The sequence below is a fragment of the Coturnix japonica genome, chromosome 37 (genome assembly GCF_054131305.1).
Source record: "Coturnix japonica strain WE chromosome 37, WE-NBRP24, whole genome shotgun sequence".
NCBI classification, from domain to species: Eukaryota; Metazoa; Chordata; class Aves; order Galliformes; family Phasianidae; genus Coturnix; species Coturnix japonica.
This window is the reverse complement of record NC_140699.1, coordinates 269,875-296,777: the sequence shown is the minus strand read 5'-3', so window position 1 is coordinate 296,777 and position 26,903 is coordinate 269,875. Positions and strand designations below refer to the sequence as shown.

Here is a 26,903-nt window from a genome sequence, read left to right as displayed (position 1 = left end):
TTCATTTTTTAAACACCTGACCCAGACCCCAACTCTCGCAGGAGCTGTAAAGATAACAGCATTAACCTGCATTGTAACTCTAGATTAATAGTCAAGTGCATCACTCAGCCAACAGTTGGGACATAGAATCCTATTGCCCTCATGTAATCACTACTTAAACAAGAAACAGTGAAATTCATTGAGATATTTAGTCTGAACTCTTCCACTGGGGTCATGACTGAATGAGTTCCAAACTTGTGCTGAATGTCATTGCTGAATTCCTTTCTTTCCCATTCAGTACTGTAGCCAACTAGAATAAAAAACAGCAAAGTTCAGATGGGGATAATCCAGGTTGGAAACCAATACAAAGTGGAGGCAACAAATGGTATATTTTTCATATCGAATCTATGCAGTTCTTAGAGCATCAGCAGTAAGAAATTTGGATGAGATTAAATTTCTGTAGCTGTAGTAACCGTTTTGAAAATGGTCCTCAGAGATCCCTAGCTGGAAAGCACTGGGCCTATTCATCCTATTTTAAATCTATGGGAAGAAATTATTCTGAGTGTTGAAAGAGTGTAAAAATAAAACATTTCTAATTTATTCACCTCCTTTTAAAGTACTTTCAGACATGGTCTGTGATACTACCTTAGATTTCTTTGTATATTTAAATGAGGGTGGTTTGATGCTGGCACAATCACCTTAAAAGACTCTTCAAGATTATTTACCTCTGCCTTAGAAATCTATCAAAACTGCCAAGAATTAAACTGTAGGATGAGGAAGCCTGCCATTTCTAAGATTTGTGGTACTAGCAATTGACTTACGTTTTGCCTTGGTGGAGAACAGGCTGTGCATGGATACACACATGATTTCTCTAATTGTTTGTAAAGGAAAGAATTTCCTCAGCCTTTGCGAAAGCCAGCCTAAGTATCAAAATGGACCTGAGCCCATGCTCAGGAGCAGCAGTTACTGGTTACTGAATGCCTTTAATGCTTGTGGTGCTTTACAAAGTTCAACTTGCTGAGTATCATACTGCTTTCACATTATATCTAATGCAAATTTTAGGAACCCACTGCTGGAGGCAATGGAACAGAAAGGTATGGGGTAAGGGCACAGTAGGTTTTGTATCCAGACACCTGTGATGCAATCCACAGACAGATGGTATGTATTGAACTGTCTTACTAACACAGTATTCCTTGGCAATATGATTGATGGTTGGACTTGATCTTTTGAGGTCTTTTCCAACCTTAATGATTCTTTAATTCTGTGAATACTGAAGACTTCTTTTCAGTATGGCTAGGAAAACACTGGCTAAGTTGTTTGGTTTGCATATATGAAGTTGGGACTGCCAATGGCACAGCTGTGTCATTAGAAAGGGTGGCAGGAATACCCTGAACACGTCTACTCCCTTTCTGTCTTCTCCATCTCAACTCATGCTCCCTGTGACACTAACAGACAAGATTTAGCAGGCATGGTGGTGATGGTTGGATGGTTGGATTAGATGATCTTAGTGCTCTTTTCCAACCTTAACGCTTCTGTGATTCTGTAGATATGCCGTACAAGTCTTACCCTTATATTAAATTTAGCTAGAGATTGTTGGGAATTAACATTTTTGCCTGAAATTTCTCAGAGAATCCCTTGTGCAGGGCCAGCGAAAGACAATGTGCTCAATGGGATTTCAGCAGTCTACTGAAAGAATGGGAGGTAGTTGTTTGAGGAGTTACTTTGCTCTGTCAAAAAGCTGTACTGAGACTATATCTAAAACTATGGGATGCACATAAGAATGTACCCTACCTCTCTGCCTAGGGCTGGTCTACATAGGGAGTCAGAAAAAGCTGAGCAGCAAGACAATACCATGAGTATCGATTTGCCTGCTTAAATTGGCAGGCATTTCAAGTGTAGACGTCAACTCTTCTCTCATAACAAGTACGGCATGCTTCTCTCTACGAGACTACCTTACAGGGACATGTCTTTGGGCTGATTTTGCCTTCTGAATTTTACTCCACAAAAGAATTTCAACAGGTAAAAGTTGAAATGACTGCAATGCTCGTTTATACAGTGGTGTATCCATGCATCCATGTTGACATTTCTATCTTCAAGGTTACTGTGAGATGGGAATCACTGATTATAGAATTATTATTATTATTATCCCTGTACATAACTTTAGATACACCAATCAATTTCCATTCATTTAGTCTCTTTCTAGCAGAAAACTGAACAACAGTAATAACAACAAAAAGAGCCTAAACGAAACAAACTACAAAGGAGGCCAGAATGAATGCCTTCTGAACTGAGTATCACTGAAAGTTTTTCTTTATTGGCTACAGTGTGATATTTTTCTCCACGTTTTCTGCTCTGATTAAAACCACTTTCATCTTCTGTGATGTTAGCAGTGCGTGGGCCTGTAGAAAAGCATGCACACAAATGAAGACTAAAGCTGCATCTCTGCTCAGCAGTGCTGGCAGTTCACCATCAGTCTTGTCTCTGTGTAACACAGAGAGGGAAACAAGAAAGGATGCATTGTCTCAGCTATTCAAGGCATATCATAGAATCACAGAATGGCCTGGGTTGAAAAGGACCATAATGATCATCAATTTTCCTAAGACCACATCCTGGTCTTAATGAGCAAACACTTTATCACACTGGGCAACCTGTTCCAGTGCACTGCTACTCTTGATGAGAAGAAATTTATTCTACTATCCAACCTGAAACTCCCCTAGTGCAACTTGAGGCCATTACCTCTTGTCCTGTAGCTGAAGATTTTTAGTGCCAATTTTCATTGCCATGGATTAGGTTAACAGAAAGGAAACAGGACCCCAGTGTCTGTTATCAGATATCAGGTGGATAAGTTTCTGTTTATATCTACTGAATTCTCTTTTTGATAGTCGTAGAACCAGAGGTAATGTCCTTAAGTTGTGCCAGGAGAGGTTCAGTATTAGGAAAAAATGATTCCCAGATGGGGTTGCAATGCTTTGGAACAGGCTGCCCAGGGAAGTGGTGCAGTCCCTGATATAGCACTGAGGGACATGATTTAGTAAATCATGTAATCTTTAGTAAAGAAGGAAGCAAGAAAAAGACTACATTAAATTCATTCATTCTTAGCAGAAAGGAAACAAAGAAAAGAAAGAATTTTTAACCTGCTGTTAGCCATGTTTGTAAATAAAAAACCACTGTTTAGAAATACCTGGAAAGTAAGTACACCATTCTGGAAAGTCAAATAAATGTGGTGCAAAGCAAACTGTCTCTGGCTTTGCCAAATCAGGTCTTCATTAGCCAAAGGATCCCTCCCTTTTTCTCGTAGTGATAAAGAAATTCCTTTTATGGTTCTACTATTTTCATTAGTTATTTTGGGAAGATTATCTCCAGTCCAGCAACTCAAAGGTTTTGGGATGTACCTCTGGTCCCAGTTCACCTTGCTGAACCTGTCAACAAAACTAACATCACCTGTCACAGAATGATAGAATCATGAGAGCTGGAAAAGACCACTTAGATCATCCAGCCCAATCATCAGTCCATCACCACCATGTCCACTAAGCCTCCTCTCCTCCTTCTTCACTGACCTTGGTGACTGCAGGGCTGTTTGTCTCACATCATTCTTGCTCATAGCTCTCACATATGCTATGCAGTGGTTTGAACCTTCCTTAACAAAGTTATCACAGAAGTGCCAGCAGCATCACTCCTTGACTCAGCTTTGGCCAGCACTTGAACTGGTTCTGTCTGACATGGGGCAACTACTGGCCTCTTCCTACAGAGAACAACACTGCAGCCTCTTTGCTGCCACAGTCCAGACATTAGACATGTAATACAACCTGAGAAAAATATACAACTTGAAATTATGTAGTTCTTTTATTGAAAATCTCTTTTTAAACCCTGTGTTTGTCTCAGTATTTCATGACCTCTACCACAGTTCTCTATTTCCCTCAGCATCACTTTGCGTTTGTCTTCTGAATGTCATGCTTGGATCTGAATTGATAAGTGAAAAAGCTGCATCTGACAGTCCTTTCCAGATGTGCCTGTTTGACTCCAGCTGGTGAAGTTGTTTCGCAAGACTTGCTTCCTCTCATTCATGTTCTTTCACACTGAACTGTAAAATCAGCTCCCACCTCCCGGTCTTTAGGATAAGTGGCACCTGTTTGAATTTCTGATGGGTTTCAGCTTGAGCGAGATGCCATGAAGATGAACAGCAGGAAGTCAGTGAGAGAATTGTTTAAGGATATTGAAAATGAGAGATGGTTGAGTGTCAGGGAGTCATTTTTTTCCTCAAGGCATAATATATCCACAGGATAAACTTTCATCTCCACTGATCACAGCAAAGTGGTGGTGATAGTTAAAATAGAAAAGCAGGTTTCAATGTAACAAAACGTTGCTGGAAAAACTAAATAAAAGCCAATACTTGGCATTACAATTCAGGGCAGATAGCAGGCCAAATCTTCACTGAGCTGAGAAGGTAGCAGGATCTTTGGCAGGTACAAGTGGAGTTCAGACACAGTATTCATGTGAATGATGTGATACCAAGAATACAGATTATTTCCTCAATAATGAGAAAGGACAAATAGAAGCTGCTTCACCCCATCTGAGGTCAGGCTGTTTCCACACATAGGAAAATTGCAGGTAAGTGGAGGGGATTTTATCTAAGTGTAGGAACCAGGGGTGAAAATGTTGATTTTCTCCTCTATGAGAAGGGCAGAGCCAGCCATGCACACCCACAGAGCACAGAGCTTTTCATTGCTTCTTCATTTTTAAGTAAAATCATAGGGAAACTGTCAGACAATCAATGTGCAGAAGTGGTACAATCTCTTGAAAAGCCACTTATAGATCTGCAAAACTTGCAAATAACAATTTTCTGTTTATCCAATTGTTTTCCCATCTCCAGATAAGACCCCATGCTCTGATCCATTTTTTGTGCGTGCATCAACAGATTTACAAAAAGAAACAAGTCAGCAACTGGCAATTTATTCAAGGTGTTGAAAGTATCAGACAGTTGGTAGATTAGAAAGCAAACTGATTCCTCCAGAATTTCTTGGGGGACTCTCAGGAAATGGGATCCAGTAGGAGCTGGTCTGAAGTGGGGACTACTCCATTTCTAAGGAACTGTACATCAATGAGGAACTAGTTCAATGCTTTCTCAATCAAAGAAAAACCTGACTTCAGTACACGTCTGACCAAATGCCCAAGCTGTACAAACCTAAGTCAAGGTGTGAATGCAACTCTCTGAAAGGAAATTTTGTCATTTATTTCATTTATTTCATTAGTAAACATGGAAGTTTGGTGGCCCTTCCAGGCAGGGGGGCTGGAGCTTCATGATCCTTGGGGTCCCTTCCAACCCGGGTCATTCTGTGATTCTGTGATTCATTTCTCTGCATTGACAAGACTATCTTCCTTGTGTAAGCAGAAAGAAGAGCTGCTGGAGAGGAGCTCTGCTGAGAGGGACCTGGGCGTCCTGGTGGACGACAGATTGACCATGAGCCAGCAGTGTGCCCTTGTAGCCAAAAATGCCAGGGGTGGGTAAAAGATCTAACACACATCTCTATGATGGGGGTGGCCCAATCACAAGCAGTGCTGCGCTCAGTTGTTCTGCTTGCCTGCTCCTCGAGGAGTTAGGAGAAATCTATGCCTGTTGCGTGTTCGAGTGCGTGTGCAATGCCATGTGGAGGGCTTATCACAATAAAGATTGGCGGATTTGCTGCGTAGACCGGTCAGAACTCAGATCTGCGTTGTGCTTCCTGCGGCACCAAACGCCCAACAGTGGCAGTTCCGAGTATTGGCCAGCAGGTGGCAGCAGAGACCACGGAAAGAACGTCTGCGGGACAGACCCTGGGGATCCGTTCTCTTTTGATTATAGGGGAAATATATTGAAAGCTTCAGATTTCATTACTCTTTGTGGGAATCATATAATGTGCAACTCAAATCTACCTCTTCGTGCAGTGACTGCCTGTAAATTTGCTAGAGCCCAATATAATATGGCCTTGTGCTTTCCGCTAACTCACCTTCATTTCATTTTCATTAAATTTGCTTGGTAGTCAGATTTTGGTGTGTGGATATTTTAAAACAATCTAACTGACATTGGCAAAAAAAAAATAAAAATAATTAAAAAAAAAATGCACGACAGCATCAATTGTATCAATTTTTATAGGTAAGATAAAGAAGAGCAGTTTCCCTTAGTTTTCTGTGCCTCTTTACTTTCTTACCCTCTCCCCTTGTGTGAGAAACTCTCAAAGTCAAAGATTTCTAGTTAGGCAAAGATGGCAGCGATAGCAGCAGTGCTTATTCATTACTGCAATACTGCGCGCACATCCCCTGTTGGCAAGGGAGAAACTGCACACCAGTCAGTGACATTAATTCTGTTCTATGCCCTAAACCCAATGCAGGTGATGCTCTCATGGCTCTCATTGGTTGAGCATCTCAGGCTCACAGACTCCTCGAGACTGTGGCTAGGATTCATTTCCATAGAAGGTCAATTACCAACCTCTTGTTTTTAGGTCTGCCTTGTACTTTTCTGCGGAGAGAGAAGGGCAATGTTTCCAAAAGTCAGTACATTCATTCTGTCCTGTGCTGGGCTCTACCCACCCTGCGTATTTATCTTGTGCTTGTCTCAATTCTACCCATGTCAGAATGCCCCCAGTCTGAACTTAACTCTGTACAGCAACTTTCTTGGTGGAAAAACTACTTATACAGCTGTTTTACAATAGGGTTATACATTCAGTTAGGGCCTACACTATGTACTGAAAACACTGGAAACTTCCACTGCAAAAACACAATCTACCTCTCCCATCTGTGCAGCCTTGCAGACCCAGAGCACGCCAGGTTATTTCTGCTTTCATAGCATTTGCATGCTGTAGGGTGAGCAAAAGGTTCTGCTGCTTGATTCTTCTGCAAGAGCTGCCTACCGGCAAATGGTTGCAGGGATGGAGGATGTGACAGAAAGCATTTGTCTCCACAAGAGCAGAGTTACATTCAGTGCAGAGTGTGAGAGTCAGGTTGGTGTGGAAAAGCACTGACACGCTGGGGACGATGCAGTGCTCACATGTCTAACACTCACAGACATTACTGTCAGAAGGATGGTGCTGTGTTGTGCTTCTACCTTTGGCAGCCCCTGGAGAAATGCTGTGGCACACAGAACACCTTTGTATTGCACTGACTGCTGCCATGCAGCATGGATTTAACACACCAAATCCAGAGGAGCATGACTGCATCTAACTGCCCTGAGAAAAACTACTGTAGCTGAAGAGATGAGGAGGCAGCTGCTCATCTGCAGAACAAGCAGCACTGCCAGACACTGGGCCAGGTGAGCACCTCCTGCTGCAGCGTGATGATGACAGGGCTGGAGATGATCTGCAAAGCCAGCTTAAAAGTGGGAGACATGAGTCAACATGGCAGGAGGACAGAGGTGTTAGGGAGCAGCCAAGGCATCAAAGAGTATCAAAAGGCTTTGAAAGGTATCACAAAGCGACAGCCAGGAAGACTGGGATTATCATGAGCAGCAACCTGGATGCTAGAGATTATTTGCTGCCATACAAAATGGTAGAGATCTTGCTCCTGACATCCCAAAGCCATGCAAAATGGGAACCCAGAGCTCTGCCTGCACGAACCCCACAGCCATAGCATTGCAAGCTGAGCTGCCTTGCTGTTTGTTGCATTCATCCCAATCCCTGTGAATGAAGACTCGGAATGCAGCCAAGGCGATGATTGAGCATGAGAGTGACTTAATTCAATAAAAGACAGGAGGGCTTGAGAGGTCAAGGGTGAAGATAGGACTCCTCTTGTCAAGATGAGAGTGGCTCAGAGCTGGTGCTGCTGCCTGGTGCCTGGGACTGGCAGCCTGACTCTAAGTCCCCATCTAAGATGCTCAGCTTCACCTCACTGATGCTGCCCTGCTCCTGCATGGTGGTGCTGCTGTTGGGGCACTCGGGCTGTGCTTGGGATGGGCAGCACTGCAAAGGCGCTGGGTCACAATCCAGGCAGGTGACTGTGGTGTCTGGCAGGCTCAGGTCAGGAGCTTCAGCAGAGCCAGGAGATATGAGAGCATGAACGTGGATGAGCCCCTTGTGTCCATCACTGTTACCATGTGGAAGGCTGTCATCCGAATTGCAGCGATTTGTGCTTAATAAGAACTCTCCATTGATGGAAACACACTGCACATCACTACTTGGTTTGGATCTTTGGGGTTGACAAGGGCTCGAATTATCTAGGAAGGCACAGAAACACAAGGGTTAGTGTCAAACGTTTGCAAGTTGAATCATGCAAGAGGTTGTTGATACTTGGTAATAGAGTGGCGGCAGGACGAAGCAAATAAGCTTGAAGCAACAGAGCCACTGTCTTGAAAGTGATCCTCGTGCAGGTCCATAAGTTTTGACTCTGCCTGGACTTCATATGGGGTAGTATGACATCACAAAGGGGTGATATGATGTCACAAAGGGGCATTATGATGTCACAAATAAGCATTATGATGTCACAAAGGGGCATTATGATGTAACAAAGGGGCATTATGATGTCAAAAAGGGGCATTATGACATCACAAATAAGCATTATGACGTCACAAAGGGGTATTATGATGTCACAAAGGATCGTTATGATGTCACAAAGAGGCATTATGACATCACAAAGGGGTATTGTGACGTCATAAAGGGGCATTGTGATATCACAAAGGAGCATTATGACATCACAAAGGGCATTATGACATCACAAAGAAGCATTATGATGTCACAAAGGGGCATTGTGACGTCACAAAGGGGAGACATTATGTCATCACAAAGGGGCATTGTGATATCACAAAGGAGCATTATGACATCACAAAGAAGCATTGTGATGTCACAAAGAAGCATTGTGATGTCACAAAGAAGCATTATGATGTCACAAAGGGGCATTGTGATGTCACAAAGGGGCATTGTGACGCCACAAAGGGGCGTTATGATGTCACAAAGGGGCATTATGATGTCACAAAGGGGCATTATGACGTCACAGAGGAGCATTATGATGTCACAAAGGAGCATTATGACGTCACAAAGGGATGTTACCATCACCCTGCGCCCAACTTCTCTCTCCCTCCTATTGGCTCCCTCTCCCACCAATCCCCGATCTCCCCTCCCCTTAGGCATTGAATTCTCTTCTCACTACCTCCTCCCATTCCTTCCCTAGGAACAGAAACCATTCAGATTCTACAGCAAACTACAGCATCTGCACTGCAAGAGCTCACTGAACCACCTGCAACAATGAAACAGGGTTTTGGAGAGTGGGTTTGAAAACACACCTTTAGACAGCTGTCTCCCTGTAGCCAAAAGGAAACCAAGCAGCAAAAGAAGAGTCCAGCCTGAAACATGCCCATGCTACTAGCCCAGGTTTTTCACAGTCAATGCAGAATCCATCCTGTTCTTGAGGTAACAAATGACCAGTGGGTCTCCCCTTGCTCCACCCCTTCTCCTTCAAAGCCAGAAAAAGAAAGAATAAACAAGCAGAAGAAACCCAGACGTACCTTTCCACACACAGAGCAGAAAGTGGAACAGCAGTTGGTCTCCTTCCTGAGACATGGTGGGGAGCATCCCAGAGGAAGCCCAAGTTCTTTGCTTCTCTCCACAGGGACTTCAAGCACTCTTGGCAAGAGCTGCTTAGGTTCTTTCTTCAACTGCTTCCAGCACCAGAATCTCCTTTGGAAAAGGAACCCTAGAGAAAGAATCAGCAAATGAAAAAGAATGAGCAATAACCACTTTCCCAGCTTTCTTCTGACATGCAATTAAGACTCACGACTTGGGCAAGGTCTTAAAATCAGCTGGTTACAAGAACTGTCCCACAATATATCCAGCTTCTGTACAGCTGCCGTTATTTCTGTCAGTGAGTGTAATCACAGAATCATAGAATGGCCCGGGCTGGAAGGGACCTCAAGGATCATGAAGATCAATCGCCTCCCTGTCCCTGCTGGCCATCCCCTCTTCTGATGGAGCCCAGGGGACCATTTGCTCTCTGAGCTGCAAGAGCACGCTGATGGCTCACGTTCTGTTTTTCATCCACCAGGACCCCCAGGTCCTTCTCTGCGGGGCTTCTCTTAAGGACTGCTCCTCCCAGGCTGTAGAAATGCCTGGGATTCCTCCAGCCCAAGTGCAAAACTTGCACTTTGCTGTGTTCCACCTCATTAGATTCACCTAGGCCAACCTCTCAGTTGAGCTCCCTCTGAATGGCATCCCTTCCTTCCACTGCATCAGCCGCACCACTCAGCAAACAGCAGAGGGTGCACTCCATTGCATCATTGGTGTCACTGATAACCATGTAAAAAAGCACTGGTCCCAAGAACTGGTCCTGAACACCTCCAGGGATCCCACCACCTCCCCGGGCAGCCTGTGCCAGTTAATTCTGTGGGCAGAACTGCCAGTATGAAATATTATGCTATCGTGACAAAGAAAGAGAAGAAAAGCAAAATTAAGACTAGCTGACAAGCCTTGGCAGGGTGTTCTGCTCTCCTTAAATTTATACCCATTATTCAATTCTCTTTGGAGCTGTCTCCATGCCTCTCTGGAGTTTGTTATTTGAGAAGAAGCAATTAAGTAAGCTCTCCAATGCCAAAGTGCATACACTACTCTAGGGCTTTCTCGTCTCTCCATGGATCGACAAGGGTGACAAGCCAGCAGAATATGATGAAGAGCCTCATGCATACTCAGTGTAAAAAAAAAAAAAAGGCAATTGTTGCTGGGAAGAAGGTTCATTTGCATCTGTGTCATCTGCAGAGGGTACTGCAGAAATGGAAAGTCTTCCACTGGAGCAAACAAAGGGCTCTCATTTATTGCAATCAAGGCCCAGCGTGTGGATCTCAGAGATCAGACCTACACCCTGCAGCAAAACAGAGACCTGCGTGGGAAAGTTCAGTTTCTCTCTACATCTGTGCAAGAAAAAGCCCACCATGGAATGACAGCTAAGGAAACATCCCTGTGACTCTTCACAGGTCTCTTCTACACTTGGGATCACTGCTACAAAAAGAGCTGTTGACATCATCTCTCGTGGCCAACCTGAGAGAAGAGCAGGAAGGCTGGGATGCTCTTTTTCCTATCTTTCCCTTGATTTCCTCTATATCTTAGGGACGAATCACAGGACAGAACACAGAAATCAAATGGCTCTACAAAGCAGATTGGCCAGTTCAAGTCAAAACACCCACTGAAAACACCCCAGATGCTGTCTGACAACAGCTGGACTGTCGGGGAGTCAGGTGAATGCAGTCTGCTGGCCCTGGGCAGGAAGAGGACAGCCCAGACTGTCACATACCTTTCACTGAAAGCTGATAGAGCATTTTATCCCCCTCACAGATGCACTGACAACTTCCAGCAGCATCCATAGAGACGCTGTGAATTTTCAGGGTGTGTTTCTTCCCCACAATGTGCAGTTCATATTTTTCACTGGCCTTGAGCTCCTTCCCATCCTTCATCCACTCCACAGTAGCACCTGTGTCTGAAAGCTCAGCCTGCAGTTTGGCTTCCTCACGCAGCCGAGCGCAGATCTTTTCTACATCTTTGCTCTTATTGGTAAATCTCACTGCAGCACCTGTCAGGAGCAAAGGCCGCGTTATTTCAATTGATATCAGGCTAACGTGGTCAATGTTTGCTGCAACATCTCTGAAAAAGTATCACCTCTGTTCCTGCACTCATCATTGTGTCAGTGCTGAGCAATTCAAGATGTTTCATTTGGTCTTCTTGCCGGATTTACTAAGTAAAAATCAACCAAACATCTCCTTCTACTGATTAATAATGCTCTAAACATGCTTCTGCAGAGGTTTCCACCCAATGACAAACAGCTCCTCCCATAATGAATCTTTATTTGTTCTATTTCTCATGCAAAGCTGATTGATAGATATATTATTGGAATGATTGCTCCCCTATTTCTAAACTATTCCAGTGCAATCAGAAAGTCTATCTGGACCTGGAGCTGAAAGTACTGCTCTATGGTGATGCAGTGGTAAACCTGCTGACTGAATGCACTGGCCAATAGCTGTGAACTGCAGACATTCATCAGCTGGCATGAAGCAATCTGGTTCAGATACCAAGCAGCTGGGTAGACTGGCTTACCCTACACTCAGTGCTATCATGTTTAGGTCATTACCGGGACTCACGTCAGTCCATGGGATGCAATTTCAGGTATTTGGTACAGTCAGTGAATGCCTGCAGCCCCAGTTCTAATCATCAGATCACAGCAACTATGCCTTGACTGTAAGAGGAAAGGAGAAGGATCAAAGCAAATACCTCTCACTCTCATCTTGCTGCTGAAAACAACATTTTTGGCAACAAATTTCACTTCTGCTCCATCATCGTTCTTGGTGACGTTCTTTATGATTAGGCTGTGAGTAGTTTGGGTTCTCTTGATGATGCAGGTCTTGCTTTCCTGTAAGACTTTACCACTGAGGTACCAAGTGCCGCAACACGTTGTTGTAAGGTCAATAGTAAACATGGCATCCCCTCCAGGTACAGCTTCACCAGTTGCTAGGGGGGATTTCACAACCAGGACTGGTCCTGAGGAAGAACAACATGGATGTCTTAATGCTCTTTAGATGCAAGTCTGGTATCTCATTTAGAGATGGAAGATTAAATCATAGGGACATTTCTACTTCTCCCTTTGCATGAGTGCTAGAAGAAGCACTTCTGTGCTTAAGATCTGTTACAGAAAGTTCTGCCTCTTGCACATGTGAGATATCAAAAGATAAGGATATTCATGTCTCTGTCACAGAAATAGAACTTGTATCACTTTAGTGGTCGCTGGAGGTTGATAGGAGATAGGAGAACTAGGAATAAGGGAAAGCCTTTGGTGTGTTAATGCACTACTATCCTTAAAGTCAAAGGAAACATCTTTAGGGAACCAACACAGCTGCTCAGCACACACTGACCCATTTCCATTGGGGTTTTTGTGCTTACCAAGGTGCACGCTCCCTGGGAATTCCAGAGACGGGCTCTATCCATGTGCATTGACTGCAGACACTCGGAACTGATCATCAGCCTCTTCAGACAGATTGCTCACCGTGAACTCTGGGACGGGGACATGAGACTCGTGGCACCTCACCCAGGTGAAGCCAGTTAGTTTCTTGCATTCCACGACGTAGCCATTGATTGGAATGGGGCGGTGCATCTTCGGAGGGGACCATGCCAGCGTCACTGAGGTTTCTGTTTTATTTTTCACCACGGGGTCAGCTGGGGGCTGGGTGGGAGGTTTTCTGGGAGCTGAACAGAAATAAATTTCAGAAATATTAGCATAAGGTCATGTAGGCTGGAAAAGACCTTCAAGATCAGCAGACTCAACTTTCAGCATGACCTACTGAGTCCCACCATTAACTACTGTGGTACCTGAGGACATACATGACAAGCTTATTCCTGCAGGTATTTGCATAGTGAATATATTCACCCTCTGGTTGCTTTGGAACATTTTAGAGGTTAAAATCCCATCAGACTTTTTCACTGTGTGCAGCCACTGATACAGGCAGGAGGCTGGGAATTACCTGATAAGCTCTAGTTACAGACTACTGACACAGTCAAGGATTGATTTCATTTCATTTTGGCCATCAGAAAGTTTGGTGTCTGGTTTCAGTCACCCATCTAGACTCCAATTATAATCATATGGAGAACAGCGCATTTAGGAGAACTCATCTCAATAAACCTGAATGAAATCACAGAATCATAGGATCACAGGAGGGCTTGGGTTGGAAGAAACCTTCAAGATCATTAAGTCCTAAACACCCTGCCATGGGCTGGCTGCCCACTAACCAGCTCAGGCTGCCCATCACCCATCCAACCTCGCCTTCAACACCAAGGACAGGCACCCACAGCTTCTCTGGGCAGCCTGAAATGGAAGCAATGAGCCACATGTTGAAGATACTCAAATATTCATGACTGTAGAGAGAGCCAAATACTCCATACATATTGCCTGCCTGGTCAATGGTATTAAAATGCCAACAACAGACTCATCCAGCTCATAGAAAATGGTGTGAACATGGCATACAGGATTCTTCCAGCAGCGAGTTAGATCTGCAAAGTGTAAAAATAGGAAATCTCAATGCAATGCAATTTTCCCTCATAACATAAAGAGACACATAACTGCTTTGGGTTGCACTGTTATCAGCCTGTCAGTTGCTGTTGGTCAGTGCTAGATGCCAAAGGTCCCACTAACACAGCATGAAGCCGAAAGCTAGACGCTGGAATCAGATCTCCTGACCTTACCATCAGAAATTGAGATGTCATATTTTGCTCAGAGGTGCCTGCTTGTAGGAGGGACAGCTTCCGAGCTTTTTCTGCTCCAGGAACCAGCTCCAGCTTCAGGATTTAAACAGCAGTCAGAAATTAAACTGAGCTTTGTCACCTCCATCAAACAGAAGGAGTGGTTGGGTGGTACAGCTTTCCAAATCACTTAGAAACTGTCACAACAATCAGATGCCTACCTTTTTTAACTTGTTAATACATAGAGCTTAATAGCATCAGAATGCCCCAAGCACTTCAGACAACAGGACAGCTGTAAACCCTTCTTTAAGGATTCCTTTGTTTAACCACTGAGTAACTGTAATTCAGTGGTGCTGGTGGGAGAAGGGAAGTCCTAATCTTCCCAGACGGTGAATAGAGTTGATGTTCACATGCAGACTGGTGCTGCAGCACAGCCAGAAACCACTCATTTGGGAAACACAGCACCAAGAAAATAATGGGAATAGCTTCATAAAATCAGGCAGCTTCACCCAAATTTCATGTCAGGTCCATTATTCTTCCTATTTTCAGGAAGAAAGGTTTTCCCTTTTTCTTGTAGTTTTATTTTCTTTTCCTTTCATGCAAGCAGCTTTGTAGCTTACAAATTGTTTTCTAATCACCTCCTGGTGTGGACAAATCACACAGGTCTGACTCCATGTTTTACATAGTTAGCATATTATATTTGTTCCACTATGGAACTGTACAGTCATAGAATGGCCTGGGTTGAAAAGGATCCCAAAGATCATCCAGTTCCAACCCCCTGCTATGTGCAGGGATGCCAACCACCAGACCAGGCTGCCCAGAGCCACATCCAGACTGGCCTTGAATGCCTGCAGGGATGGGGCATCCACAGCCTCCTTGGGCAACCTGTTCCAGTGCGTCACCACCCTCTGAGCGAAAAACATCTTCCTAATATCCAACCTAAACCTCCCCTGTCTCAGTTTAAAACCATTCCCCCTTGTTCTATCACTGTCCACCCTCATAAACAGCCATTCCCCCTCCGGTTTATACGCTCCAATCAAGTAATCAAAGGCCACAGTGAGGTCTCCCCACAGCCTTCCATTCTCCAGGCTAAACAAGCCCAGATCCCTCCACCTTTCCTCATAGGAGAGCTGCTCCAGCCCTCTGATCATCACAGTGGCCCTCCTCTGGACCCCCCCCAACAGCTCCACATCCTTCCCAGGCCTGGACACAGTGCTGCAAATATGGCCTCACAAGAGCTGAGCAGGAGGGGACAATCACCTCCCTCTCCTGCTGGCCACCCCTTTTTCAGTGCAGCCCAGAACACACATGGATCTATCTTTTCCATACGGATATTCCCATCTGTGTACATATATATACCACACCTACACCCCCACAATCTGCTACAACTCCATAGAATTTTCAAGGTTGGAAAAGACCTGGATGATCTTATGATCTTATGATCTCAGATCTTATGATCTGGATGATCTTATGATCATCCAGTCCAACCATCACCAATACTTCCCAGTTAAATCACATCCCTCAACACAACACCCAAACTTTTTGTGAACTTCCCAGGGTTGGTGACTCTACATGAGAGAAAAGGGCACACAGATAAGGGATTCTGCATTTGCTATTAGCAGAGGTGGGATGAGACCGAGCACTGCCCCAGCTCCTGGGATAACGCAGAAGGGCTGAGACCTTCCAGCTGCTTCCACCCAGGGTCACACAGCAAAGCCGACCCTGCAGGAGTCTGCATCATTCTTTGCATGGCATTGCTAAGAGGAAGATCCCCCCCCTACCCTTGGCTCTACACTCCAGCTGCTGTCTGCCATCTGTAAAGCCACCACAGCTCTCCTACTGGAGTTCCCATCTGCACAGTGACAGCTTGGTTTCTTCTTACTGTCAAAGCAGCCACAGCCTCAGTGCTTCTAAAATCTCCCCTTTTCAGCTGATTTCCTCTTTCTAGTGGCTGGGCAATTCCTCCCTCTCACAGTCATCCCTCTGCCCCACTCTGTGCCCACAGACCCACAGAGGGCACACAGAGCCAGCCCTGTCCCAGCTGCTGCTGCTTCACATCTGACAGTCTCAGGAGCTGAGATCCAGGCCGAGACAGCAATGCCCAGACATGGTTTGTAGGACGTTTGTGATAGGAAATAGGGAGGTTTGTGATTAAACCTGCCCCCTAAGGAGGAAGGCAATGCTGCCTGCAGCCCCAGCAGGCATTACAAAACATCCCCATTTACAGGAGGGTTTTACATAGCACAATTCAGGAACTACAACTGCACAAATTCCCGCATGCCCTGCAATAACTTTGGGAATGGACAAGGTTCTACCACCTGTGCAATGCCATAGAAATAACAACCATCCACCTGTAAACCTCCATCCTCTCCCCTGCTGCACAAAGGGAAGCTCAACAGCAGTGCACAAATGTCCCAGCAATGTCTGAGCACTGCTCTGTGCATCCCAACCTGCTCATCCCATCCACTCCTGGCTGGGCAGCAGGATTGGGGTGGCACACTGCAATGGGCACAGAGGAACATGGAAGCCCCACACATGTGAGGAAGGGGCTGGCTGTGCTCCACACTCACGTTATCAGACGTGATTTGCCCTTCTGTGGGGAGCCTCTGCTCTTTCCCAGCTCATCCTCCAGCGTCTGGGACTCCAGGATCTCATTCAGGCTGTTGTTGGCTGCGGGGCAGCTCCATGAAGAGCCGCCCCTCCACCGACCGGCACACAACAGCCGCTCCCGCGCACTGCGGCTCAGCCAATCGGAGCCGGCGGAGCTGCCGCTGCCCGATGGGACCCCCCCCCACATATTGACCCCCAGACGAGGAAGAGGAGGAGGAGAGCGACGAGGAGCTGCCGCAGGAGCTGACGTTGGGGCGGGGGGGCAACGCGGGGGGAAGTCGGCAGTGGGGGGTGTTGGAGGGGGTGGGGCAGCATTACCCCCGGACCCCGTGGACCCCGCCCCCAGCCAAAGTGCTGCTCTCCGACCCCCGCGGGCTCTTTGTGCAGCCGCTGCCCTCCAGTTATAGGACCCCCCCCCCATATTGCGCTTTGCTCACCCCCACCCCCCAACTCCGGAACCCCCCCCCAACTCACCACATCGCCCCCTCCCCCCCCCGGGTGGGGTTATGGGGGGTGGGGGTGGGGTCGACGATGTGCCGTAAGCCGCGCCGGGGTCGTGTGACAACCCCCCCCCCATCAAGATGAATGGGGAGCTGTCGGGGGGGGGCTCAGCCGTAAGGATAAAGCGGGGGGGTTAATGACGGGGGGGGGGGCAGCTATAGGGAACGCAACGCAACTAATCTAAGCCCCCCCCCCCCCCCACATTAACACCCCATTGTGTGTGGGGGTGGTGGGGGTGGGGCACACAATAACCCCCCCAAAGGCCAAACAGCCCCAACCCCCCCCTCAAAGCCGCTGCCTTACGCTGTGCCCCCCCTGCATGAAGGGGCCCCCCCCATCGATACAGCCCCCCCCAATCCCATCTATAGTTGAGAGCTATGCTTTTTGTAACCCCCGCCTTTTAAAGCCCCCCCCCCCAAAGTTGTGCACGTTGTGCTGCCCCCCATGAGCCCCCGACCCCCCCCTTAAAAGATGGGGTGTGGGGGGGTGGTCTCGGACCCCCCCTCCTTTAAACGATGGGGGGGGGGGGGATTGTCACTGCCCCCCCCCCACCAAAATGGACACCCCCCTTTTAAGGGATGGGGGGGGGGTGAAGGTGGTCTCGGCCCCCCCCCCATTAAAACGGACCCCCCACCCCTTTAAAGGATGGGTGGGGGTCAGTTACGGGCCCCCCCCGGTGCTGTGTGTGTATGTGGCCCCCTCCCCGTTTTGCCCCCCCCCCGTGTCGGAGTGTGCTGGGAAAGGATCTCTGTGTGGAGATTGCTTCAACTAGAGGTAGTTCTATAAGACTGTTATATAGAGCTGTGCAGGGGCTGTAAATCTGTCTGCAGAGGCTGATGATCAGTTCCAAGTGTCTGCAGTAAATGCGCATGGACAGAGCCCGTCTCTGGAATTCCCAGGGAGCGTGCACCTTGGTAAGCACAAAAACCCCAATGGAAATGGGTCAGTGTGTGCTGAGCAGCTGTGTTGGTTCCCTCAAGATGCTTCCTTTGACTTTAAGGATAGTAGTGCATTAACACAATAAAGGCTTTCCTTTATTCCTAGTTCTCCTATCTCATATCAACCTCCAGCTACCACTGAAGTGATACAAGTTCTGTTTCTGTGACAGAGACATGAATATCCTTATCTTTTGATATCTCACATGTGCAAGAGGCAGAACTTTCTGTAACAGATCTTAAGCATAGAAGTGCTTCTTCCAGCACTCATGCAAAGGGAGAAGTAGAAATGTCCCTATGATTTAATCTTCCATTTCTAATTGAGATACCAGACTTGCATCTCAAGAGCATTAAGACATCCATGTTGTTCTTCCTCAGAACCAGTCCTGGCTGTGAAATCCCCCCTAACAACTGGTGAAGCTGTACCTGGAGGGGATGCCATGTTTACTATTGACCTTACAACAATGTGTTGCGGCATTTGGTACCTCAGTGGTAAAGTCTTACAGGAAAGCAAGACCTGCATCATCAAGAGAACCCAAACTACTCCCAGCCTAATCATAAAGAACGTCACCAAGAACGATGATGGAGCAGAAGTGAAATTTGTTGCCAAAAATGTTGATGTCAGCACCAAGATGAGAGTGAGAGGTATTTGCTTTGATCCTTCTCCTTTCCTCTTACAGTCAAGGCATAGTTGCTGTGATCTGATGATTAGAACTGGGGCTGCAGGCATTCACTGACTGTACCAAATACCTGAAATTGAATCCCATGGACTGATGTGAGTCCTGGTAATGACCTAAACATGATAGCACTGAGTGTAGGGTAAGCCAATCTACCCAGCTGCTTGGTATCTGAACCAGATTGCTTCATGCCAGCTGATGAATGTCTGCAGTTCACAGCTATTGGCCAGTGCATTCAGTCACCATGTTTACCACTGCATCACCATAGAGCAGTATTTTCAGCTCCAGGTTCAGATAGCCTTTCTGATTGCACTGGAATAGTTTAGAAGTAGGGGAGCAATCATTCCAATAATATCTCTATCAATCAGCTTTGCATGACAAAATATTACAAATAAACATTCATTATGGGAGGACTTGTTTGTCATTGGGTGGAAACCTCTGCAGAAGCATGTTTAGAGCATTCTTAATCAGTAGAAGGAGATGTTTGGTTGATTTTTACTTAGTAAATCCGGCAAGAAGACCAAATGAAATATCTTGAATTGCTCAGCACTGACACAATGATGAGTGCAGGAACAGAAGGTGATACTTTTTCAGAGATGTTGCAGCAAACATTGACCACGTTAGCCTGATATAAATTGAAATAACGAGGCCTTTGCTCCTGACAGGTGCTGCAGTGAGATTTACCAATAAGAGCAAAGATGTAGAAAAGATCTGCGCTCGGCTGCGTGAGGAAGCCAAACTGCAGGCTGAGCTTTCAGACACAGGTGCTACTGTGGAGTGGATGAAGGATGGGAAGGAGCTCAAGGCCAGTGGAAAATATGAGCTGCACATTGTGGGGAGGAAACACACCCTGAAAATTCACAGCGTCTCAATGGATGCTGCTGGAAGTTGTCAGTGCATCTGTGAGGGGGATAAAATGCTCTATCAGCTTTCAGTGAAAGGTATGTGACAGTCTGGGCTGTCCTCTTCCTGCCCAGGGCCAGCAGACTGCATTCACCTGACTCCCCGATAGTCCAGCTGTTGTCAGACAGCGTCTCGGGTGTTTTCAGTGGCTGTTTTGACTTGAACTGGCCAATCTGCTTTGTAGAGCCATTTGATTTCTGTGTTCTGTCCTGTGATTCGTCCCTAAGATATAGAGGAAATCAAGGGAAAGATAGGAAAAAGAGCATCCCAGCCTTCCTGCTCTTCTCTCAGGGTGGCCACAAGAGATGATGTCAACAGCTCTTTTTGTAGCAGTGATCCCAAATGTAGAAGAGAACTGTGAAGAGTCACTGGAACTAAATTGATGGAGAGCAGAACTTCCTGCCAAGGCTTGTCAGCTAGTCTTAATTTTGCTTTTCTTCTCTCTCTTTGTCATGTTAGCATGATATTTCATACTGGCAGGTCTGTCCACAGAATTAACTGGCACAGGCTGCCCAGGGAGGTGGTGGGATCCCTGGAGGTGTTCAGGAGCTGTCGAGATGTGGCCCTGATGGATGTTATCAGGGGACATGGTGGGTTGGGTTGGGGTTGGAATCAAAGGAGGACCCCCATGTATTTCATCAGGAAGCACTACTGGTAATAAGAACTTTGGAGCAAATCCTGGTAGGGCCACGCTCAGCTGGTCCAGTCCGGAGGCTGTTTCTCCTTACTGCAGTATCTGCAGTGAAAACCAGCAGCTGCTTTTGTGTGATTGGGCTCACATCCAGCAGTGGTGAGGGGACTACAATGATAAGAGACAGTTCCTGAAAAAATGAATGAAATGTGACTGTATGATAGGATGGAGTTAAATGTATTGACAGGATCTCAGTCATCCCAGTGTCCATCAGCTGGCTCTCGAGCTCCTAAATACAGGCATTCTGTAGAACGTTGTTGAATTTGTATTATACACGCGTGTTCTTGGAACTGCAGAACAAATGCATGCATAATCCAGACTTTGATTTTAGCAGCTCTGACTGCGCTGTCTCAACAGACCCAACTCAGTTGTGTGCGCTGTTTTGAAATGATATGTTAACAAGAAGTTGGAAAACAAGCTCAATTACCCTCAGTAAAATAGGACCGTGGACTTAGGCTTAAACTTTTGGCTAAGACAGTGGTGAGATTTTGAATCTTTGAAGTCAATTATTCCACTGTGTGTTAATAGGGGCCAGTTTTATCATCTAACTTTTGCACTCCAATTAATTTCCATAAAGGAATTCTGTTTTTCTTTTCAGTCCTAAGTGACATCTCCATCTTTTAGGCTCGATTTGTTTGCCAGGGGGTTACAGTGCAGTAATAGATACCCCCTCCATTGATTTCCTTCTAGTTTGCTTGTTCCAATTCTTTCCTCAGTTTTCCTATTTTAGACATTTTCTTGAAGCCTTGGGCTTCTTCCTTTGGCTCTGTCCCCTGTACAGTGTATGTCCTTCAACTTGTGGAGATAAGGTAATCTGGTACGTGGTTTATAAAAGCTGCCAATTTGCCAGCTTCTGAATTAGAATCTAGCAATTAGAACTAGGATTAAACGTGCACATTTGATCTTATGATAAATGAATGCCTCATGGTCACCAATGTCCCTGCAGTTCTTTACCATCATATGTATTTTGAGTGTCCATATTTTGTTTCAGCACTGGCAGACTTCATAATCAAAGGGACAACTGGAGGAGTTATCAGGGCAGTTGCTGGAAAACAAGCTGAATTTGTTTCTGAGACCTCTGAAGCCAATGTCATGGTGAAGTGGTACAAAAATGGCAAAGAAATCACGACCAGTAAGAAATTCACAATGGAAGATAAAGGGAAACTGCATAAGCTTGTGGCTTCAGCTGTAACGAAAGAAGACGAGGGAACATCTGCAAAATTGGAGATGACACTCTGATTTTTGATTGGAAAGTCTCAGGTAAGTTTGTGAGGCAAACATGGGATAACAATCCATGTAAAGCACTTCAGACTTAATTCATTTTATTTGTCCAGCCCTGTGGGTTTCCAGTATTTAGGACAAAGATTGCATAGCTCTATTGAAGCAATTCTGATCTTACTGTTGTCCCTATGCAAATCCACAGGATGAGCAAATAATGTAACTGTGTTGTGATGAATTCAGGACAGCCTTAGCTCCAACTGACGCTGGAGTCACGACTTGAGCCCTCACATCTGGGCTTCATTCTTCCAGTTCATGAATTGCCTCAGCACTTACATCATCTTTAAACCTCTGACTGAAATGGTCCTAAGTTCTTAACATTGGAAACCTGTCTCCTCTTTAGACAAATTAAACTCCATATTTGGAGAGTTCAGTGTCTCCTGCTGTACCCGAACGATGCTGTGATCTCTGAGGTGTCTCCCTGAGGTGCTGTAAGCACAGCCATTAGCTCATAGTACAAGTAAAGCACTGTCAGGTCAAGCCTGGAGGAGTAATGCTTGTCACTGACATGTTCCTGTTCAGGGTGGAGCTGGAGGGTAAAATAACACAAGAAATTGTCATTGAAATTCAATATCAGTGAAATTCAGCTGGCTGCATTCACAGAACCTGGCATTGAGATCTGTTTTCTGGTTTCTATCTTGAGCCTATTTTCCATAACCCAGTCCTCATTTATGAACCGAAGCTCTACTGAAAACCTTTCGCTGTGTATGCTCATGCTGCAGCGCAGCGCTTGTGAACTTTAACAGCACATTCACGTTCCTCTGATCACAGGATCCTTAAGGTTGATTAAGACCCTCTAGTCTGACTGCTCACCCATCACCACCATGATGCTCACCATCAGCTAGCTAAAAACTCAGCAGAGATGATAGATCAAGCACAACACTGGATTTGGGATGGCTAGAGATTCCTAAGATATTGAAGGATTGCTTGCAGGTGGTGTTGGCTCAGGTATTCACCCTGCATCCCACCTCCCGTTCTGTTTGGTTGAGAATCATGCATTCTGCAATTTCACTTTGTAATTCAAAGACTCTGGCTTTATCTGTTGAAAAACTGATCTAAAACAAGCCAAGAAGACTCCGTTGGAACTGGTTGATGCAGAACAAAGGCATCCCCAAAGGACAAGTTGCACTGTTTGATGAACATTATTGGATGAGAGCTAAGCTAAGATTTAAAAAGTTCTGGGGCTGTCTCTGAGCATCAAATACAGAGGAAGCCTGCATGAGTCCCTGAGAATGGATACCTCCTACTTTGGTGTTGGGTTAAGGGAACACTGGCAGTAACTCCTATCACAAAATGTCACATGGCTCAGACAAAAAAGCCATCAAGAAGGCTTAATTAGGAGCACCAAATGGTCGCAAGATGGTCTTAGGGCAGGGAAGTAATCTATCTATGTGACATTGATTGGTGCTATTAGTTCTTCACAGCTTGACTCTAGAGGGACTGTTCTTCTTTGGTCACCTAGTTTTAAAACAATAGATGTCTCCTGTCTATTACAATTTTTAACGAATTATTTGTTCACTGATGCCATAAATGTGCCTGGCATAGCAATTGGCCTTGTTATATTCAGCGACTGAAAGCAACAGTTGTTGCCCTAAGAAATGCAATGCTAAGCTAGGTCTGCCTGTAGCTGACAGCCATCAGCTTGCTCCTCAGGCAGGTTCTGTCTGGATGGAATGAAGGGCATGAAATACTGATGTGCTCATCAAACGCTGCTTGTTAGCTTAGAGACAAGGTGTTGAATAGGTTTGTTCATGTATTGCAAACACGTTACTTAGCTGCCTTCATTTTAGCTTCAGAAGAACATGTGCAGAATACAGAATTGATTAAAAGAAATAAGAACTCTCTGCATAGAACTTACTCTTTCCTTACACAGGAGAATCAAACAGACGTTTGTATGTGAGTACCTCCAGAGGTGAAAATCGATCACCCAAATGTAATGAGCAGAGACATTGCAATCAGTTCTAACTGTATCTTCTTGCTGTGCTGAATAAGCCTGAGTCAGGATGTAAACCACTTTCTCTTTTTTTCTTCAGATGAAGCCATTAATTCTGTCAACAAGCCCAAAACAACTCCAGAAATATCAGTCAGTCCTTCTGAAGACCTGGAGCTGGTGTGTGAGGTGTCAGCTGCAAGCGGAGCTGTCGTATGGAAGAAAGATCAAACAGAGGTGAAGCAGGACCAGAGGACAACCATCATCTCCCAGGGGATGCACCGCAAGCTCATGGTCAAAAATGTGACCCTGAAAGACCAAGGGAGCTACAGCTGTGAAACAAAAGATGACAAAGCAACATTCCAAGTGAAAGTCAGAGGTGAGAAAATGCTTGAAATCCCAGAGATAAAGGAATGCTTCATTTTGTGTGTCTTACATTTGGAGGATCAACTGACAGCCTCTCTGGTGCAAAACATTTTGGCTATAGGACTTTCTTTGTCATCTAGTGTCATAGCAACACTTTTCTACATGTGCTTTTCCATCCAGGAATGAATTACTGCAACAAACCATAGGCAAGGAGGGTAACTTGTGCAGCTCTTGTAGTCAGCTGGTGTCTGCAGGGTTACAGTGCAAGAGCACACCAGGCATGCAAGGAGTGAGAAAAGGGGAGGTGTTTGAACAGATCTGGTTACAAAATTTGAATGACACAATGAGGTGGAAAATGCCAATAATCAGACTCATAAATGGCCTGGGTTGCAAAGGCCCACAGTGCTCATCCAGTTCCAACCCCCTTCTTCCTATGTGCAGGGTTGCCAAGCAGCAGCCCAGGCTGCCCAGAACCACATCCAGCCTGGCCTTGAATGCCTGCAGGGATGGAGCATCCAGTCTCCTTGGGCAACCTGTTCTGGAGGGCCGTTCCCTTCTGATTTTCTGGAAATGTAGAGAGACATCAGAAAAAAAAAGATAAGGGAGGAGGTTCAGCAGTGCATGCAGGTGTTCTAAATCTCATGTCCAAATCTGCTATCAGACTGAGAAATGTTTAGCTTTGTGATATGATGTGATATGATGTGATATGAAATGATATGCTTATCATTTCCCAAGGCAAAATAGAGGGGAAAGTATTTTCCTGTCTTAATGAGGCATCACGATGCTCTCTGTGAAGGGCAAGTATAGTGAAAACGGGGAACTGGAGTTAGCTCTGCAGCAGACTACAGCAAAACGGTGTGACTGTTGTGATGTCCCTGCAGAGAAAGAAGATGTGTTTACAAACAAGCAGAAGGTACAAAAAGAGGTGAAGGCTGTACTGACTCAAAATGCCACGCTGAGCTGCGAGGTGACCCAGGAGAAGACGGAGGTGAAGTGGTACAAGGAGGGGAAACTGATCACCTCGAGCAAGAAGTTCAAGGCTGAGTCAGAGGGCAAACAGCGTCGGCTGGTGGTGAGCCAGGTGGAGAAGAAAGATGCAGGGGAGTACAGCTGCGAGGCTGCTGGCCAGAAACTCACCTTCAAGATTCATGTAACTGGTAGGAAACACATTTTGGTTGATATTCTTTGATTATTCCATAGTCTGGCTGTGGAAACGTCTGTGTGAATGTGTCCTCTTGATTCTGCCATGAAACTGTTTTGGGGAGGATGAAAATAAATGCTTACAAACATGCAGCTAAAATGATTATTTGTTTTTAACAGTGTTTCATCCAGCTCTTCCCCTAGGACTACTTTTATCATCAGCTGTCCATGGATGTCCAACTGTGATTTGTACAATGTGCAACACTGCTCTACCAGTTGATATTTCAACAGTAGTAGTTACAGATCTCTACTGTGGCTGCACTGAGGTTTGGTTGTCGGTGTCCTAAGAACTTGTAGTCAGAGGCATTGCACTTGCCTTTGGTTTGTTGAATCCCACGTTGACGACCATTCGTTCCATGTTCTGTAAATGTAATGATCAGTCGTGAATCCATTGATACCTTTCTAATTGTACATTTCTCATTAGTCTGAGAGTTTAGCACGGAGGTAGATCTCTCACTCCAGCTGCAGTAGAGATTGCTCTGGTGTCAGTATATTTTGCACAAGATCTGTTAAATTTTAACTTAGACTCCAGATAGCCATGGGCACATCAGCTGCATTCTGAGTGACCATTAGTGAGCTGGCTGATGACGAGGGTTTGTCTTCTGTTTTATTTGTAGCTGCACTCTACTGGTTTTTGCTCATAAGTCATCTTGTTCTCTGTTAACTTTACAGTTCTCGTCTTGTATTCTGCGCTGATTAGGACAGGGAATCTGTTTTCTCCTCTTCTTTCTTATGGCAGTGAACACATTGGAGCTTAATCCTGGTCAAGGTTTGGCATTTGGTCAGCTATGTGGAGGAGCAACTGTACTGGGAGTCTACTGCCTTTCTGCTCACACAGACCTGGTGTCCTTGCAGGGCATAGCTTGCGTTCTGTTCCCTTGTAAAGGTTGCAGTCTTTGCTCTCTCCATCTTGGGGCATTCTGCTCCTTCAGTCCCTGGTGTGCAATATATCTCTGCTCCTGTAGTAGACAGTTTTGCTGCTGCCTGTGGTGTAGACTCTAAACCATCAGCTCTTACTGTTCCCACACCACGTGGATGTGATTCTGGGGCCTTTGGATCTGTTCTGTGAGTTGTGTAGCTCATGCTTTTGGCTCAGGAAACTGGCAGTTTCAGCAAATAGTGGTTTACAGAAAGGGTAGATTTGGGAGGTATCTGTCAGAGCAAATGAAACATGAACGTTGACAGAAAGACTATGGCAACAGCTGGAATCAACCAAGTTAATCCTCAGCAGCCAAAGCCAGCCCACGTCTTATTGCAGAGGTGTAGGGAGAAAACCCAGAAATGTAGTGCTTTTACTCTTGAATTTTGCTAGCTGAGGGCTATTATTAGCTGTTTGCCTCAGAAACCAAAGGTTTTCTGTTCTCTTTCAGACCGGATGAGCTCATGGCTGCACAGGGTAATGTAATACCTCCTCCTCTGCCATACGTGGAGAGTGCTTGCCTAGCTACTGTTGCTGTATTTCTTATGTATTTCTCACTGTAACATGATGTGCAAGTCCAGCCCTCACTGCAAAATGATGTGGTGTGGAAGTCAGGAGGGATTATGAGTACTCTTGGAGTGGCTGGCTCTTTCACTACAGAAATCCTCATCTTACTAGCTTCTCCCAAAGTGCAATGGCTTTCTGAGTCTTAATTTGTCCTCTTACCATTGCACTCAGAAAGA

General features: G+C 45.5%; 1 protein-coding gene across 1 annotated transcript; it reads left to right on the top strand.

The window, feature by feature from the left end:
* The first annotated feature begins 1,060 nt into the window (after positions 1-1,060).
* LOC146754824 (myosin-binding protein C, cardiac-type-like) lies at positions 1,061-24,174 on the top strand. Its single transcript, XM_085526472.1, has 4 exons — positions 1,061-1,073; positions 19,539-19,814; positions 21,459-21,727; positions 23,779-24,174. The coding sequence occupies exons 1-3, from the start codon at positions 1,061-1,063 to the stop codon at positions 21,704-21,706; spliced, it is 537 nt and encodes a 178-aa protein (XP_085382598.1). The 3' UTR covers positions 21,707-21,727; positions 23,779-24,174.
* The last annotated feature ends 2,729 nt before the right edge of the window (positions 24,175-26,903 follow it).

Excerpts from the sequence above, each read along its gene's own strand:
- LOC146754824 (XM_085526472.1), top strand. Across the intron at positions 19,815-21,458 it reads CTATCAGCTTTCAGTGAAAG|CACTGGCAGACTTCATAATC; the intron begins GTATGTGACAGT and ends ATTTTGTTTCAG.